This window comes from Corythoichthys intestinalis, chromosome 1 (assembly GCF_030265065.1).
Source record: "Corythoichthys intestinalis isolate RoL2023-P3 chromosome 1, ASM3026506v1, whole genome shotgun sequence".
NCBI lineage: Eukaryota > Metazoa > Chordata > Actinopteri > Syngnathiformes > Syngnathidae > Corythoichthys > Corythoichthys intestinalis.
The window spans coordinates 57702137-57722200 of record NC_080395.1 but is presented as its reverse complement, the minus strand read 5'-3'; the positions used below and the strand labels follow the sequence as shown (position 1 = coordinate 57722200).

General features: G+C 38.6%; 1 protein-coding gene across 1 annotated transcript in view; it reads left to right on the top strand.

Moving 5' to 3' along the window:
* Positions 1 to 456: 456 nt before the first annotated feature.
* hsd17b12b (hydroxysteroid (17-beta) dehydrogenase 12b) overlaps positions 457 to 20064 on the top strand; it is a 38337-nt gene continuing 18729 nt past the window's right edge. The window contains exons 1-3 of the mRNA XM_057849988.1: positions 457 to 785; positions 18302 to 18348; positions 18756 to 18831. Coding sequence (XP_057705971.1) covers positions 608 to 785; positions 18302 to 18348; positions 18756 to 18831 — 301 coding nt within the window. The 5' untranslated portion in view covers positions 457 to 607. The remainder of the gene's footprint in view (positions 786 to 18301; positions 18349 to 18755; positions 18832 to 20064) is intronic.

Here is a 20064-nt window from a genome sequence, read left to right as displayed (position 1 = left end):
AAATTTACTTTTTCAGTACCTATAATGCACCAAATCAATTTTAAAACTAAATTCTGATGATAATGATAACATTGAAATATTTGTTACTACAAAACTCACATTCACCGTCACCGATCATCAGCCACGCATCCGTTCATCCATCCAGTATCCATACCACTTGATCACCACTGTATTTAAAATGATTACACATATAAATTATAGTCATTTTTAAAAGGGTGAAGAGATTTTTTTTTTCATCCATAACATTCCTAAATTCTAACTAATTCAGCATCAACAAACACAATCTCAAATGGTCAGCGCATCTTCATTGGCTCCGACACTATTTGGCTGAGGTAGCCATGATGAGCAGTAGATGGCAGTATTAAAAATAGTTTTCTTTATCCTTACTAAAAGTAAAAGAAGAAGAAAAATAGCCAATCATCGATAGGCCAACCCAGATTTTTTTTTTTTTTTTTTAACCAATGGCGCTCACCGATCACGACCAACGCGGAAGTTCCATCTCACCGGTGCGAGTGCTCTTGCACTTTGATTAATTCTTTCCTGAAACGTCTTTGTAGGATACATCGATATTTTAGGAAAGACAAACGGAGTGCTTTTTGGGGCAGATATGTTTTCCATTGGAGATGTTGTGCTTCCGGCCCTGGAGAAGCCGCTGTACTGGCTCGGTGCTGTGACCGCGGCCTGGCTGTCGGTGTGTACCGTGTACCGCCTGCTTGCCGGGTTCAAAGTGTGGGTGCTAGGCAATGGGCTGCTAGTATCACCCGCGAAACTTGGCAAATGGGCAGGTAGGTGTTTATTGATATCGAAAGCTTTCTTTTCTTCAATGTATTCATATGTGGTACTGTCTCTGAATGCGTGGGTAGTATTATACAGGAGGTTACCGACTTTTTATTAGGGCCTCGATTTTAAAAATAAAAAGCCTCACTAGTTTAGCTTTTTATATTGATTACATAAATCTGATCATTCAAATAGATTGTGTTAAATTCTGATCGTTATCATGGATAGTTCGCCAGGGAAATGTCCTGTGTTCATAAAGATTCAACATACCTTAAAAAAATAAAATGCAGCGCTTACGTAAAAAAATAGTTAAATCACCAGTCGTTTATTTTTTCAAAGAAAACATTTGTTTAACTCGGTTTAATTTTCACAGGTACTTTATTACCAATTTATGTTTCTCTGGGAGCACATAATCTAGACTCCTTTTTTAATATGTGTAGCACATAATTTATCCATTTCATTTAATTATCTTTAAAGGGAAAGACAACACCCTTATCAATATTTTTAATAAAGTAAAAAAATGTACAAACGTATACTATTATAATTACCACAGTAGTTAGCAGTGTTGGCACGGATTACTTAAAAAAGTAATTTAATTACTGATTACACTTCAAATAAGTAATCTAGTTACTTTACTGATTACGTTATTATCAAAGTAAGTTACTTTAAAAGTAACTTATCAGTTACTTTTTTACCAATTTTTCTCCTTTTGCTGCCTCAACATAAAAATAACAGAAACATTTCATCACGTGTAATTGAGTTTTTCACATAAGGCTTAATCTTTGAGTTAGCGGGGGTTTAATTAGTCGATGGAGTTGATTTCAACCACCATTAACTCGCCCTAGCTTAGCCATCCTGGAGCCTTAAAACTAACAAATAACTGACAAACTGCACGGAATTTGTTCAAATCAACTTCAAATCAACTTAATTATACCCCTGCCAACTTGAAGATTAAGACTAATGTAAAACATTCTGAACTTCCCCTTTGAAATAAAGACCTAGCCATTAAAATGTTGTCTATAAAAGTTGTAAAGCAATAAAACAACAAAAATTTATGAAATGAACAAAAATCCTACAACGTAGTTTTCATAATGGGTCAAAATCATTTTTCGAACAGATCATGTGACTAGCACCTTGAGACTATCCTTTGCTTTGCTTAGCCAAAACTACACCAGAGGAGGCAAGATGGATATTTAGAATTTCTTTAAACCTAAGCTTTCAAACGCTACCAACAACAACTTGAACAGCTGATTGAACTCGAACATTATCAAGATGTGTGTGTGTGTGTGTGTGTATATATATGTATATGTGTATATATATATATATATATATATATATATATATATATATACAGTGCCTTGCAAAAGTATTCGGCCCCCTTGAATCTTGCAACCTTTCGCCACATTTCAGGCTTCAAACATAAAGATATGAAATTTAATTTTTTTGTCAAGAATCAACAACAAGTGGGACGCAGTCGTGAAGTGGAAGAACATTTATTGGATAATTTAAACTTTTTTAACAAATAAAAAACTGAAAAGTGGGGCGTGCAATATTATTCGGCCCCCTTGCATTAATACTTTGTAGCGCCACCTTTTGCTCCAATTACAGCTGCAAGTCGCTTGGGGTATGTTTCTATCAGTTTTGCACATGGAGAGACTGACATTCTTGCCCATTCTTCCTTGCAAAACAGCTCGAGCTCAGTGAGGTCGGATGGAGAGTGTTTGTGAACAGCAGTCTTCAGCTCTTTCCACAGATTCTCGATTGGATTCAGGTCTGGACTTTGACTTGGCCATTCTAACACCTGGATACGTTTATTTTTGAACCATTCCATTGTAGATTTGGCTTTATGTTTTGGATCATTGTCCTGTTGGAAGATAAATCTCCGTCCCAGTCTCAGGTCTTGTGCAGATACCAACAGGTTTTCTTCCAGAATGTTCCTGTATTTGGCTGCATCCATCTTCCCGTCAATTTTAACCATCTTCCCTGTCCCTGCTGAAGAAAAGCTGGCCCAAACCATGATGCTGCCACCACCATGTTTGACAGAGGGGATGGTGTGTTCAGGGTGATGAGCTGTGTTGCTTTTACACCAAACATATCGTTTTGCATTGTGGCCAAAAAGTTCAATTTTGGTTTCATCTGACCAGAGCACCTTCTTCCACATGTTTGGTGTGTCTCCCAGGTTGCTTGTGGCAAACTTTAAACGAGACTTTTTATGGATACCTTTGAGAAATGGCTTTCTTCTTGCCACTCTTCCATAAAGGCCAGATTTGTGCAGTGTACGACTGATTGTTGTCCTATGGACAGACTCTCCCACCTCAGCTGTAGATCTCTGCAGTTCACCCAGAGTGATCATGGGCCTCTTGGCTGCATCTCTGATCAGTTTTCTCCTTGTTTGAGAAGAAAGTTTGGAAGGACGGCCGGGTTTTGGTAGATTTGCAGTGGTCTGATGCTCCTTCCATTTCAATATGATGGCTTGCACAGTGCTCCTTGAGATGTTTAAATCTTGGGAAATCTTTTTGTATCCAAATCCGGCTTTAAACTTCTCCACAACAGTATGTCGGACCTGCCTGGTGTGTTCCTTGGTTTTCATAATGCTCTCTGCACTTTAAACAGAACCCTGAGACTATCACAGAGCAGGTGCATTTATACGGAGACTTGATTACACACAGGTGGATTCTATTTATCATCATCGGTCATTTAGGACAACATTGGATCATTCAGAGATCCTCACTGAACTTCTGGAGTGAGTTTGCTGCACTGAAAGTAAAGGGGCCGAATAATATTGCACGCCCCACTTTTTAGTTTTTTATTTGTTAAAAAAGTTTAAATTATCCAATAAATGTTGTTCCACTTCACGATTGTGTCCCACTCGTTGTTGATTCTTGACAAAAAAAATTAAATTTCATATCTTTATGTTTGAAGCCTGAAATGTGGCGAAAGGTTGCAAGATTCAAGGGGGCCGAATACTTTTGCAAGGCACTGTGTGTATATATATATGTATATACTGTATATATATATATATATATATACTGTACAGTATTGGCCAAAAGTTTGGAGACACCTCAAAGGTAGATACTTTGAAGAATGTAGAATACAAAACCTGTTTTCAGTTATTTCACTTTTTTTGCCATTCCACATGTTCGTTCATAGTTTTGATGTCTTCAGTGAGAATTTACAATAGCAGGGAAAATATATAAAACGCAAAAATTATGAAGTGTGTCCAAACTTTTGACTTTCGTTTCAGTCTTCAACATGCTTCTCCCCCCAGTCCCACAAATGTAAAACTCCGCCTACGATTACAAACTCTAACTATAAAATGTACACAATTACAAATATTATAAAGGCTAGTTGCTGGCTGTCTCGTCACCTGTCGTCTTGTTTTGAGTTTTTTTCGTGACGCGTTGTGCTGTAATTCCATGTGCTTCCTTTTTGAATTGGATCTCGAGTATATAGCGGTCGACAGTCCATCTGAGCCAGTGCAGAGTTTGCAACGCACGGAGATATTTTTGTCATCTTTACTGGACGGATATGTGAAGTAATGGCTGTATCTCCAGTGAGCAAATGCAGCCGTTTGTTGTATCTCTCCGGCTCCTTTACTGTTAGCATCCTGATAGGTAGCCAGGCTATGTGCCAGACAGCGCGCATACAGCATGGTACTGCACGTGACCCGTTTTTTTCCGATGAGAAAACGTGAGATGTGATGTCACTCCCAAACTCAAATGCGGTATTTTTTATTCAAATGCTCTTCGTACATGACTACAGTATTCTTCATTCTACATACAGTATGAGGCAAAAACAAAATAGTAACGCACAGTTACTGAGGAAACTAACTTTAATCAGATTACTGGCTTGGAAAAACTAACGCGTTAGATTGCTCGTTACTGAAAGAAAGTTATCAGATTACAGTAGACAACACTGGTAGTTAGTTACCATTACTATATATGCAGGAGTGGAAGTGGCTAGAAATTCTTGCTGTAACTTCCTGACATAAAGGTCTGCACAGAGCCTTTTTTTTGGGGGGGGGGCAAACACATGAAATGAAACGACAGGTTATACACATGCATTAGGCTACTGCATTACACTGAAACAAGGCATTAGAGGAGAAACAATTAATTGATTAATCAACAGCTATTTTGTTAACCAAATAATTGTTTAGGACCTTCTTCACCTTAAACTTGTCTAGATTCTTGTATTATAACATATTCTCGGTTGTAAATATTATCAGATTTCTTCATTATATTTTTGTTAAGTCAAAGTAGCACATGAACAAAAATCTGCTTTTACTTTAGAAAACAACAATTAACATTTTTTGCCATTTTTCGGACATCTTACTGTCTAAACTAGCTTCTTAAAAAGGTTGCAACAACTAATCGATTAAATCGATTAATAAATTGGTTGCCAACGAATTTGATAAACGATATAGTTGAAGGAAATAGTCATCCATTTTGTCTTCATTGCTACACACAACATGCCGAAAACAACTTCAAGGTATATTGTGAAGGTAATTTAAAGAAGTGACATCTATCAGATTAATCGAATTATCGTTCAATTAATTGTCTGAATGAACGATTTATGAATTCCAAGTTCTGATTGATCCCGCGCAGACAGTTTAACCGTTGAGCTTCCTGCTGAAACAAGCATCATCTGACTGCAATCAATTGATTACACTTTTAAGTAAGGGTGTGACAAAATATCGAAATGGAGATACATCGCAACACTTTGTATCCCAAAAGGATATCGATATGCTCCTGCCAAGAATCGAGATATCGTTTTTAAAAAGGTGTCAATGTTGAAAATAAAAAAATATAAAAAGAACCAACAAGTTGCTACCAAAATCTTCCACCATAATAGTGTCTGAGTTAACTCTAAGGCTGCATTGACTGTGCACGACGCCCAATCCATTTAGACTGGGAACGTTCATTCATTCAAAACCAGAGCATTCACGGTCATTCTGTCCGATTTTCAGGGCATTTACAGGTCACTTGCGGTTCATTTTAGGGCATTTACAGGTCATTTCCTGTTGAGTTCGAGTCACTAACTATTCATTTGGGTGATTCCCAGGTCACTTCCTGTTCTGTAACACAAAATAAACAACAAGTGACACATAAAATACCCCAAAATCAACAGGAAGTAACTGAAAAACAACAGCTAAATTACCTTAAATGCCCAAAATTACCTCATTGCCTGGCATTGGCTGCTACTGACGGCCATAGACGTCCAATCCATTTGAACTGGGAGGGTGGCAGCGAATTCACGAATGCTACTAGTGATAAACTCATTCCAATTCACAGCAGAAGCTTGTTCTTCTGTTTATTAGTTGTTTGTAGAATACCCTGGAATGATTTCCTGACCAATGTATCGATAATCGTTGTATCGCCATATCGTCAGATAATTGTTATCGCGAGCTTTGTATCGCAAATCGTATCGTATCGTGAGGTACCACGAGGTTCCCACTCCTACTTTTAAGACACCTGTTTGGTGTCCTCTTGTTCAGTTGGAATGAACTTTTGGGCCATTTACATGGTGACACTGAGACACCAAGATGCAACAATTGTGTTGCGGAATGGCCTCGCCTTTACATGGCGAAAACAGAAGGCGAAGACGCAAACTTTTGATTCCGGCCTCTAAAGCAGAAGGATTCAATTGCGGGGATTGCTCCGCAACCATATAAACGGAACGCTCCCTCACCGATGACGTCAGCACTCGCACACATCATTTTGGGCATGCGTAGTCGCTGCTAGTAAACATTCAAAATTTAATTTGCTGTTTTCATAATATTTTTCATTTAAATATATTCTATTTCGTGTTTTTGTGCCTTTTGAAGCTATAGAAAAACACATGGACGCCATTGCTTCGAGGTTTTTAAAAAAAAAAAAATTCATTGACGAGCAATGTTATACAATCATTTAAACTTGTAAACAGCAAACGTACTAGAAATACGAGAGAAATTTTAAGAGAAATATAAAGAAAAATTGTGAATAAAACTGCTAAATAAAATGTTGAGGGGAAAAAGAAAAGAGGAAAAAACGCCTTTGCTGCGAGTGGGCAGGTATGTTGTATTCCGGGCTGAGTGGGTTGTTGTCAAGAAGGAAGTGCATCATTTTTGATTGCCTTTGAAAACTGGACTGCCCTCTAGGGCCTGGCTTGAATACTGCATCGTTATAACGCGGAATTGCGACATTGTTCGAATGGAGACTGAACCAAGACGGAAACATGCAAATGTAACTTTGGAATTTTTCATATTCTTGGAGCATCACCATGTAAACAGCCCCTTACTGAAACAATTTGGTGACCATTGATCTAATGTCTCGTTTGAAAATGCAAGAAAACAAACTTTGCACATAGACTCATCCGATTTTCTGGTAGACCGAGTCAAAGGCAGATCTAATGCCGCATGTATCTGTTGATTGGACTTCAAGCGTTTGTTTTCTTTTCAAAAGCAAGTGCTGGACATGACAATACACCATGGCTTTTTAGAGTTTCACACAAAATTGGCAGTTATCGTTCATCATTGTGAACTACAAATTGGCGACAACACACAACTTCTACACGGTACTTAGAAGAGAATTATTAACAATACTGCCAAATTTAAATGGATAAAAATTAGGGCTGTCAAAACTATCGCGTTAACGCGCGGTAATTAATTTTTTTAATTAATCACGTTAAAATATTTGACGCAATTAACGCACATGTCCCGCTCAGACAGTATTCTGCATTTTGGTAAGTTTTACGGCAAGGCTTTTTGTGCTGTCAGCGAACTCTTGTGGTCTCTTTGCGACATGGTTTATTGTTTTCTTGCCAGTTCAATATGGCTGCACGACGTCTCGGGCTGACGCCTATGTTGTAATGTTGTGCTTATATGATCCTTGGACAAGATTTGTCCGTAAGTATGGTTGTTGTAAAGAATGTACATATTATGCTAGTAAGCGAAATGTTATATTTTTTGTATGAGACGCTTTTTGTTTATGTTTAGTGAACCTGTATAGCGTGCTAAGCTAACGTTGTTGCTAATGCAATGCTTGTGTACTTTTTTTTTTTGTAGTTTTACGACGGTCTAAAGAGGACAATGGTTTGAGGCCATTTTATTAATAAATCAGATGAAAAAGGAAGAAGTCTGATTATTAAGGCGTCGTTCACTAGCTGTCTAGCTTTGGAAAAAGTAGACGCTTCGGAGTGAGGACAGCATAGACAGATTTAAATGACAGTACAGTGAAATGCCCACTACAGTCCTTATGTACCGTATGTTGAATGTATATATCCATCTTGTGTCTTATCTTTCCATTCCAACAATTTATTTTACAGAAAATATATATAATTTACAGAAAAATATGGCATATTTGATAGATGGTTTGAATTGCGATTAATTGCGATTAATTACGATTAATTAATTTTTAAGATGTAATTCACTCGATTAAAAATTTTAATCGTTTGACAGCCCTAATAGAAATATTGTCGAGTGTATAAAATAGAGCTCCAAAATGTTGAAACATATAGCCTGTCTTTGGATTGAAGGATTTTGTTAGCGTGCCCATAAAAGTAGACCTTTAGCTGTCAATCATATGCATGCATTGCCCTCCTTTCGAGTATTGCCCGTGATTGTTCTCATTCATTCTCACTCTGGCTATTTCCTTTAAATCAATTTTTGTTGTTTTGGACAGCATCAAAGTATTAGTGTAGTGGTAATCTTAAACTTCTGTAACTTCTGTGCAATACTCGGTTCACCAGATCATTTGATCGCTGCTTGGCCTCCTAGTTAAGTCTATCGCCACCAATGGCAGTCAATAAATTAATTTATAAAATAACATTAAAGCAGTTACAAATAGGAGTGGAAACCTTAGCGCACCTCGCGATACCATACGATTCGCGATACAAGGCTCACGATAACGATTATCTCACGATATTGTGATATAGCGATTATCGATATATTGGTTAGGACATTTATATGATATTGTACGATACAACTGTTGAAACGAAAAGATTTCAAAGTAGCAAAAAATACTGTTTAAGTCATTAAACACTTACACCTTTTCTGTGCAACATTGCTGTAAAATAATATAAATCTACTGCAATTTTGTACCTGCACATATAGAGGGAACAAACCACAACCACCGATATCTCTTGGAGTGATCATGATGAATGTCACCCTTAATTTCTAAAATTTTAAATCTTAGAAAAAAAAAATAACAGTGCTGTCGGTGTCAGCCAACAGTTAAGCTTGGAGTGGGGCAATGATAGAATTGGCAGGTCTCTTTTCTTCGTATATGACCTTTGTTGGCACAATCTGTGGCATTAGCACTTCCACCATCTGCTTCAGCATTCGAGATGTCGGACACAGTCACATTCTTCCTTACCTTAAATACAACAACATTAAACAAAAAATATTAGCTACTGAATAGCTTTTGAATTTAAATCCTGATTTTTGTGTGTGTTGGAAGTATTGAGGCAATTAAAAAAATATTAATTGAATGTATAGAACTGAAAAATGCAATAATTACTAATTTTATGGAGGCTACATCAATCAACAAACATGCACATCACCTTATATATTTTGGAAGCTATTTAAACCATTTTTATAACTAATTGTATGAAAATGGCAGTAATAATAGTTATTGTAGTACATTAGATGGAAAGTGGTTCTCAAATAATATCAAAGAAATCAGCAAATTAATGTAGGCTTGTTTGATAGTCATTTCCAGCCAATTTAAGGTCCTGGTTTATTTGATATTATTCAACACCAAATGTCATCGAAAAAAATACCTGTAAATTAAAAAAAATATTTACTTTGCAAAACTTTCTTACCTCAGGTGATAAAAGCAAGCAGTGATAGTAGGTTGTTGCTAAAGAAATCCGGTGACCACTTCGTCACCAGGTGCAAGTGGACGTGCATATTTATTGTTTTTCCAGCAAACCTTATTTTTGTGAGACAGTTCTTGCATACAACAAAGTCATTGTTCACCTCATTTCCTTCCTTATTGATGTAAAATTAAAAGAGTGTCCGCACATGTGGTTTAAAGAATTATTTTTTTTCATTTTCCACCTATGTGGTCAATGTAAATACAGTTAATTTTGTCTGTTGGGATTCCCTCCTTTGTGATATGTTGCGGACGTCTATCCTCAGCAATGATAGGCGCCTGTGTTTCGAGGTGCAGCCTAAAATGGCCACACTTGCGCTACTGACGCCAATGGGGCTATTGGTCACCATGACATTGTTTTTGCTGATGCAGCTGGTGTGGTGGTGCACACTGCTTCCCTGTCCCAGCTAAAATTCCTCTCTGCTTCTCCCTCGCTCTTATTATTCACTTACTTCCTCCCCTTTTGCAAGCCAACCCTTCAAGATTCTTCCGTAGCGTTATTGTGTGGTTTTGTGTCATTCTAGAACTGCTCTGTGCGTAAACTACAACTTATGAGGTGTTTGGCACTATAAAGATACCAAATAAAATTGAATTCACAATCAAATGGTGCATTCAGATTCGATAGACCACACTGTAAAAATTAACCAATCTATAAAATGAACATGACATGTTCTTTTTTCCCCACTGTTACGTGGCGCCTTTTATGTTATTGTCAATTTAAAAATGTATGTGATTAAAATTTGCAAACGTGTACCACTAAAGTGGGGCAAATAAGTATTCAGTCAACCACTAATTGTGCAAGTATTCCCACTTGAAAATATTAGAGAGGCCTGTAATTGTCAACATGGGTAAACCTCAACCATGAGAGACAGAATCTGGAAAAAAAAAAAAAACAGAAAATCACATTGTTTGATTTTTGAATAATTCATTTGCAAATCATGGTGGAAAATAAGTATTTGGTCAGTATCAAAAGTTGATCTCAATACTTTGTTATGTACCCTTTGTCGGCAATAACGGAGTCAATACATTTTCTGTAACTCTTCACAAGCTTTTCACACACTGTTGCTGGTATTTTGGCCCATTCCTCTATGCAGATCTCCTCTAGAGCAGTGATGTTTTGGGGCCGTCGTTGGGCAACACGGACTTTCAACTCCCTCCAAAGATTTTCTATGGGGTTGAGATCTGGAGACTGGCTAGGCCACTCCAGGACCTTGAAATGCTTCTTACGAAGCCACTCCTTTGTTGCCCTGGCTGTGTGTTTGGGATCATTGTCATGCTGAAAGACCCAGCCATGTCTCATCTTCAATGCCCTTGCTGATGGAAGGAGATTTTCACTCAAAATCTCTCGATACATGGCCCATTCATTCTTTCCTTTACACAGATGAGTCGTCCTGGTCCCTTTGCAGAAAAACAGCCCCAAAGCATGATGTTTCCACCCCCATGCTTCACAGTGGGTATGGTGCAATTCAGTATTCTTTTTCCTCCAAACACGAGAACCTGTGTTTCCACCAAAAAGTTCTATTTTGGCTTCATCTGACCATAACACATTCTCCCAGTCCTCTTCTGGATCATCCAAATGCTTTCTAGCGAACTGCAGACGGGCCTGGATGTGTACTTTCTTCAGCAGGGGGACACGTCTGGCAGTGCAGGATTTGAGTCCCTGGCGGCGCATTGTGTTACTCAGTGTTTCCCACAGGATTTTAGGAGACTGTGGTGGGAGGGTCTCTGACCCTCGGGGTAGGGTGTGTGTGTACATTTTCAAGCCTGGTGTATCGCTCTGGTCTGCCCCGGTGTGGATAAGGCCTGCTTTTTGTTTTTGCAGCTTTGCAATGCAACCAAAGGCTCTCCGAGCACTCCCATGTACATGTAAGGAGTGCGCGCGTTTGGAATAATGGAACGCAGCTTGGGCCGATGATTGGTTCTCGTCAGCGAAGCATCTAGAAGGATTTGCTGACTGTCCAAGTGTCACTTTTTTAAAGAACCGATTTCTTAAGTGCTCAGTTTACGTACTAAGTTAATCACATGATGATAATAATAATTAAATAAAACCTCCCGACCCCCCCCTCCTCCCAAACAGAATTTCTCCTCGGATCTACGCAATTCACGTAGGTCGCCCTTTTTGACTTCAAAACGGCGAATTTCGCCGAAAGGTGAGAGATTTTCATGCCTGCATAGCACAGCTATGAGTCTGGTGTACCAGGCTCGTAGTCCCGTCTATGAGCGCGACCTGTTGGCGTGTGTGTCTGTGTGTGTGCACGCACGCACGCGCGCGCTGTCGCTCGTAGTAGTAGTTCATTGCAAATCAGTATTATGGTGATCATATTGTTTTTTTGCACTGGTATTAATAAATAAAATAATCCGGTCAGCTCCCCTGTCGTCCCTGCATCTCAGATCGTCAAATGCTGACGAGAAATAATTGTTAGCTCTTTACGATGTCGCCTTTCTACTCTCATTAGTCTGTTAAGAAAAATGTAGACATATTGCGACATCTCCCGTGTCCGCGTGCTTTGTTTTTGGGCGCTTGAGTAGCACATGATGGACGGATTGACATAATTTGTCAAACCAACCAACACCCGACACGCTGACACGAAAAAAAAAAATAAAACACTCGGGAAAAAATTGACATGTATATAGTTTCATTGCAAATCAGTATTATGGTGATCATACTAAATATTTTTTTCTGTGCACATTCATTCATTCATTTTCCATGCCGCTTATTCCTCACGAGGGTCGCGGAGGTGCTGGAGCCTATCCCAGCTAACTTCGGGCAGTAGGCAGGGGACACCCTGAATTGGTTGCCAGCCAATCGCAGGGCACAAGGAGACACACAACCATTCACGCACACACTCACACCTATGGACAATTTAGAGTGTTCAATCAGCCTACCATGCATGTTTTTGGGATGTGGGAGGAAACCGGAGTTCCCGGAGGAAACCCACGCAGGCACGGGGAGAACATGCAAACTCCACACAGGAAGGCCGAAGCCCGGGATTGAACCCTTGATCTCAGAACTGTGAGGCAGACGTGCTAACCACTCAGCCACCGTGCCGCCTTTCTGTGCACATATGAGGTAAATATCGCTGCCATAAAGCCTCCATATAGTGACAGTTCTCTGCCCGCTTCACTGCCGTCACGCGACCGCAGCTCAGCTTTTGCTTGCCTCGTAGCTACCCGTGTTTTAAATTACTGTAAATTTGATAGTATGTCGTCATAGGCAGTCACGAGTTTGTTGAGAAAAGTACTACTCTAAACAATGCTCGCTAGATTTGTGTGGTGTTTTTGTCTGTTTGAGCAGCATTTGATAGGCTCCACGTTAACAAATATGTGACAAAGTCATTTCCTTTCATTTTCTGATTCGTTCACCGCATAGTCATTACTGGAAAATCAAGTTAGCAGCAAGCTAGGTCAGGAACCGGAGGACCGAGTCACTGAACGGGAAGTGACAAAACTCAGTCTTGCCCCCCTGCCTGCACGCTGGCTGCTTATTGGCCACACGTGGACGTGAGTGACAAACGCCCTGATTCTGTTTCCGCTCCCTCCCCTGCCCGCGATGAGGCTGGCGTCTGATTGGTCGTGTGCGATGTCAGAAGACGCTGCCGCTTGCTCAACGCCCTCCCACTCAGCGAACAAGCACCACCTTCATAGAACGAATCAGTGCAGATGATGATTAGTTCGGTCTCGTTCACCAAAACAATTCGTTCAAAAAGAACAAATCGTTCGCGACCGATACAACACTAGGGCCCAAACGAGACTGTGGTGGGCTGCCACAGTCTCGTTCATTGGTGGGAAACACTGGTTACTGATAGTAGCCTTTGTTACTGTGGTCCCAGCTCTCTGTAGGTCATTCACTAGGTCCCTGTTAGGGAAATATTAGTAAGAAAAAGGGAATTGCATTTATCCTAGTTAGTGGTTTTGTTAAATTGTAACCCATGTATTCACTATGTGCCTTAAATTGCCACAGGTCACATTCCACAGTAAAGAGGGGGTGGTGGGCTGGCTACTCAAAGCCTCCCCTGGGGAAAAGTTTACGATGTTGCTTCGAACAAATGGTGTTTCTTGAAGTACTCGGCTTAAAGTGAGATAGCATTGTTGTAAACATTTTGACATTATCTCACTAGGAGAAGAAACACATGTGACTGGGGAGGGCGAGTGAAGAGGAGGGCCACTCACTTTTACCTGATTTGAATATAACCAATAGACCATTGCCATGTTTGAATGTTTATTCTGTTTCATGAATATGTATCCACGTTGCTTTAAAGGAAAATGCATTGCGGAAATAAACCAAGTTTGCTTGTGAACGCATCCTTTGTGTGTTTCACTCCATTCTTCCATGCGCATGTAAAAGAGACTCTAGAGACGTCCGTGTGGACGACTGGCCTGATGATTTAATCCCCAATGGGTGGGAGGCGAGACTCCTGGTGTTATTATGGATTTTCCTGACAGTCCCCCCGTGTGGTTCTGGGATTTTTGCTCACCGTTCTTGTTATCATTTTGACGCCACTGGGTGAGGAGGGAGTTGAAAGTCCATGCTGCTCAACGACACCCTCATAACATTACTGCTCTAGAGGAGATCTGCACGGAGGAATGGGCTAAAATACCAGCAACAGTCTATGAAAAGCTTGCAAAGAGTTACAGAAAACGTTTGACCTCCGTTATTGCCAACAAAGGGTACATAACAAAGTATTGAGATGAACTTTTGGTATTGACCAAATACTTATTTTCCACCATGATTTGCAAATAAATTCTTTAAAAATCAAACAATGCGATTTGTTTTTTTCCACATTCTGTCTCTCATGGTTGAGGTTTACCCATGTTGACAATTACAGGCCTCTCTAATATTTTCAAGTGGGAGAACTTGCACAATTAGTGGTTGACCAAATACTTATTTGTCCCACTGTATATTCTGCAATATGTTGGCTACCTTTTGTTGTTGTTTATTTAAATAAAATATTGTAGTTAACATAGATATGTTATTATTGCATGTGCAACATTTGACAGAAAAAAAAAGATTTCTATTATTTGCCAATAGTTTTTATGAGATGTAACACGAACTATTTCTAAATTGTCTAGACTTGCTGCATAGTTGTGTGGTGTTTGTCTTACATTAATATAACTGGGTCATGTTTCTCAGTGCACTTTGGGCCTCTTATTTTTTTCCATTAGTAAATACAGATTATATTTGCGGACATAGTTTCAGAATGGAATTACTTTATAGCTGTTTGTCAAAGAATTTAAAATGGAGTAAAAGACTGTGATTAAGTTACAGGGTTGCAAACTAAACTGATCCATCTGTCTAGTGATCAGAGAGAGAATTTGAGAGAGCTCTGGTGCTGTAAACATAGAATAAAATACAATAAATAATGAATTTTTAAAAAATGAAATAAGTTGGTTGTTAACAACATTTTACACTCTAACAGTGTCAACATGTAAGTCTGTTTTGTAATTTTTTTGGAAAATTCTGCTAACCAACCCCTTAAATTGTTATCAAAACACTCTTTTATGACATAAGGCTTGATTAATATAACTATTGATCTATTTGGAGCTCATTTTTCTGCGTTAGAATCCTTCAAGCTCGAGAGTTGGTCTTATTTTAAATGCTAGTCAGAGGCTAAAAATGGAAGCCTATCTGTTCCTTTTATTTATTTATAAACATTTTGGGTTTTGCGTGCAGTTGGTTTCAGGATCAGAGGGAGGCAAAGGAACCGGTTATTCACATCATCCCTCATTCACAAAGTTTGCCTGACTGAAGTAAATGTGATTGAGCTGACAGCTTCAGTATGTAACAGAAGTTGACCCATTCGTAAATGGTATTCATTAGGCGCTGGATCTTTGGGATTCTGGTTCAATGGTTCCACTAGTTTTATAGAATTTGTGTGTGTGAGATGGGGATTACTTTGGATAATAACGCTGTTGCTCATTGTATTGTAGTTGAATCTTTCTTATGTGTGACTGAGGCATCACTTTTAGTCACATAGTTGAAATTTGAAATTGGAAAACCAACTGAAAACCTAAACCCAATCTAATACCTTAAAAGAACAGAAACATTTAATCCAGGTCTGGAACATTTTCAGAGCTTCTCTAAATTTGTGAAGATGTCAGAAAACCTTCCTAGAAATGGCATGTTTTCAAGACTACCACCCAAGCAGTCCTCAGTGGCCTGATCTTTGAGTGGATTTTGGTTGTTCTGGTTTTGATGACAAAAGTCTTTCGAGTTATAACGGAAAACTCACTTTTGGACCATTTTCATCTGAGAATTTAGGGCAAGGAGGCTAAATATCTGGCTTGACCACCATTTGCAATGCATCACACTCAAACACAATTTTTGTCTTGCAACCTGATCTATTTATCAGATATCCAGGTGGCCTGTTTCAGATGATCGTGTCTAGAAACATGCTGGATGTGGATGTCCTTGGCTGGTGTTGTTAAAGGTGATCTGCAGTTGCGAGGCTGGTTTGTTGTACTGCCATAATATTCTCTGAAGTCTGAAACACCTTGGCTAATGGTAAGGAGCATTCCTGCGATCAGCATGGCAGTTGTGTTGTACAGTGGTACCTCGACATAAGAACACTTCTGTGTTTTTTGGCGCTTTTTTTCGCTTCATATTACAGAAAAATTTTCAAAACACAAAATATACTACCTACTGTAAAAGATGGGTATGTACTTCTTGCTTTTAAAATTCGCGCAGTAAAATCCTGCTGCCCTTTTGGTCAGAATCTTTCCCATAATGCTTTGCACCGTGAGCCTGACCTCCTATTGGTCAGAATCTTTGCCATCATGCTTCAATAACACAATTCTGCTTGCTTATTGGTCTATAACCCTTGACAACATTTCAATTTGGGTGTTGCAGTGGGATGACTGCACGTGTGATTGTGTTGTTGTTGCGGGCTGAACGTCTTCGCCGAAAAAGCACAAGCCTCCTCGTGTTTTTGTCTCACGAAGAGTGTTTTCACGGCCACAAGTGGTTGGCTACATTGATAGCTCATTAGAGCACAAGTCTCTATAAGTCTATGTCTCACAAGGAATGTTTTTACGGCCATACGAGGTCCACTACATTGGTATCACTTTCGCTTTGAACATCACCTCACTTGAAATGTATTTTTAGGGATGTGCCGAAAGCAACATTCTTGGCCGAAGCCAAATATTGGAAGCACTTTGCCGGAAAACCGAAAGGCACAATAATACACATGTATGCAATTTATTTTTTTTAGTATTTTTTTCTTAATTATATTATGATTATTATTATTATTTTATTTTTTAACGATCCTTCTCACAAGTACGCAAACATTTCTTTATGAACGACACTTAGCTTCATTTGAATTTATTAAAAATATATCAGTGAAAATATTTAGATTTTCCGGACTAATTAAACTGCTTTTGAACAAAATATAGTAGTACACTAATGCAATTTCTCTGTTGCAATGCGTAACTTGATATAACAGTGGAACATGCCTTGTTTTCAACATGAACTCATGAACTACTGCATTTATTGTAATTTACCCCAATATTGTTGCTGTGCCAATGGAGAGCAATGGAGTATCTTTTTTCATTTCTGTTTGCAGCACAATTTTACTTTTGCTCTCTGCTGCCAGGTGACCATTACAAATTTAGTGGTTTCTCTGTAGCCTTACATAAATGAATAAAGTTTAAATAAAAAAATGTAATCATTTAAATTGCCATATAGTGTGGTGTTTTAAAGCAAGTTAGTCTGGCCATCTAAAGGTGGCTTTAAAAATCTTTTGTATTTGTATTTGTATTTTTAATTTTAATTTTTTTAATTGATTCAGATCAATTTAAAAAGTTTTTTTTAAAAAGTTAAAATAAATGCCTAAATGAGCAGATAAAATTTCAGTTCATTATTCCTACATTTGCATAAATGAAAACCTCCTAAAACAAAGCAAAGGTTCAATTCATTCAGCTATGATAAAAATGCCCCTCATCTTTCTCAACACTTTAAAATAACCCATGTTCTGTTTCCATCCTCATTGTTCCTGCATTCTATCCTGCTCCTTTTTCTGTGTGCTATTTTTAGCTGCCCCTAGGATCCCCTCTGTTGATGTTTGTCATTTCTCTCACTCTTTCACTAGCCCCCCTCTCTCGCTAATGTTTGATCATGCTGCAGCCCCGGAAGATGGTTGGCAACCCGGCACCATCTGTACTCCAAAATACCACGTAAACAGGCGATAGAAACAGCTGAGGTTATGTGAAGGTTGATGGGAAAAAAATAAAAATGTTTTAGTAGGACAGTGGACCCCACATATTTGCATATTTTTTACATTGTATCCTGTTTTTTTGCTGAAAATCTGTAATGTATCTTTTTTTTCTGTGGTAATATTCTTCCGACAGTATTTTCACTATATTATGCTAAAATACAATGCTGTGCACCTTAAGTCAACATCAGCAGCATGTTGAACTTCTGCCTCCACCCCCTCCCCCAAATATACCCAGACTCCAACTGAAAAATTAGCATTAATGGTTTAATTAATTTAGAGATCACTTTGCTCTTTGCCAAGACAATAAAACATGCCCTCTAAGATGTTGTTTTACTGACACAGGGACACTTAAAATATCCTGTCTCTATTCTATCACAATTCATTGTAGACTCGATCAATTTTTTTGTTAGCAATTTAAAATTAGGTCTTGTTTTTCACGTTTTTTTTTTTTTTTCTGCTCAGTTGTGACGGGAGCTACAGATGGGATTGGCAAAGCCTATGCGGAGGAGGTATGCAAACACGCGCATGCACACAATTTGTGTTATATTATTACAGGCTAAAGGCCTTTCAAGTCACCACTCCAGTAGTTGTTGTTCTTCGTTTTTTTTTTTTTTTTTTTGTCGACACTAAAGTTGAAGTCCTCCTCCTGTTTTTCTTGAACTAGTTGTCTGGAAAATTGGTTGATACAAACTGTATGTGGGCCAGTATCTATTGATCCTTAGACTGATATTTTTACTTCTTTTATTGTCAAGGCTGATTAATTAATTACCAACTTGTATTTATTTGCAAGTTAGCCAGCAGAGAGCATGTACATGTTTCCTCAAAGCCTTCAGCCTGTACTGTGCTACAGTATAACACACTTGTGCCACAGCTATCAGGCCTAATTATTCTCCTGTTGTCCTTTTATTTTTTTTAGCTGGCACGCAGAGGCTTTTCCATTGTGCTTATAAGTCGATCTCAAGAAAAGCTGGATGAAGTATCCAAAGAAATTGGTAAGTATTTTCCCAAGCGCTACCTGTATTAATCTAACAAATTAACATCAGTCTTTTTAAGTCAAAGTAAATCAACTACTTCTGCTTTAAGATCTCAACACTATTTTTCCTTGCAGCCTCAGCTAAAATAAGCTTCCATAGTCTAATAACCCAATCCAAGAGGTGTTTGAAAAATTAAATCCAACAATGATTTTGACTTGTAGCCATTATGGTTAGTGTTTTCAATGGTGCAGATCTGTGCTTCATGTATCTGTAACTAAAATTTATTCAGCAATGACGACAGCTTTTCCACCACACACTTGAATTTTGAAATGACATGAAACTAACCTGCTACAAATGTTAGATGCGTCAAGTAGTGCTGCAACATAAAACTATCCAGTGCATACATATTTTTGCTCAAATGTATATCATATTTTTGGACTATAAGCCACTACTTTTTTCTCTCCATTTGTACCCTGCAACTTTTATAACAAAGTGGCTTAATAATGGATTAATTTTTTTTTTTTCCCCTTGTGTTCTGCGGCCGAGTGCATCATTGCAGTGCAGTGCATTCAGTTTCTTAGGACTTGGGCAAATGTTCAATTTTGACAACACTCCCGATTCTTGAGAGTATACGCATTTCCCCCCTAAAAAATATTGAATACTGCTCTCAAGGTGATGTAAATTATGGTAGATATGCTACCTAATAATGTTATGTCCCTTGGTACCAGCCATAACATTCATATCTTCAATGCTAGACCACAATAACCTAATAAGCTAGTTGCAATCTCCATTTAAAGATAGTGTTTTATGAATATTATGACATATCTGTGGTATAGATATCACAGATATAAAGCTAGATATCTGGTGTGCGCTGTGAGCCAATGTGAACGGGTGTCGTCACACTTTGTCCATTTTGTGTCCGTGCCATTCGATAAGCATACTGTATCAGCAAGTCAGTGGAGCCTGGACTTTGAATTGAGTGTAGGTTGGTCGAAAGTTTTCAAACGGGGTAGTTTGTCATAAATGTCGGAGAGGCGGTAATTTTTACTGCATTCTTAATAATATTTGTAACAATTTCTGAATCATCGCCACGTTAATTTTTATTTAAAATTCTGCCAAGATTTCAGCAGGTTAAGAGTATTTTTGTAATGAAATCACTTAACTTCCGCTCTAGCAGAGGCCGTCAGAGGAGTCCCCCGACCCGCAATGGCTGCCAGTTTCCTGTCCTACTGATTATGCGTTTATATTTGT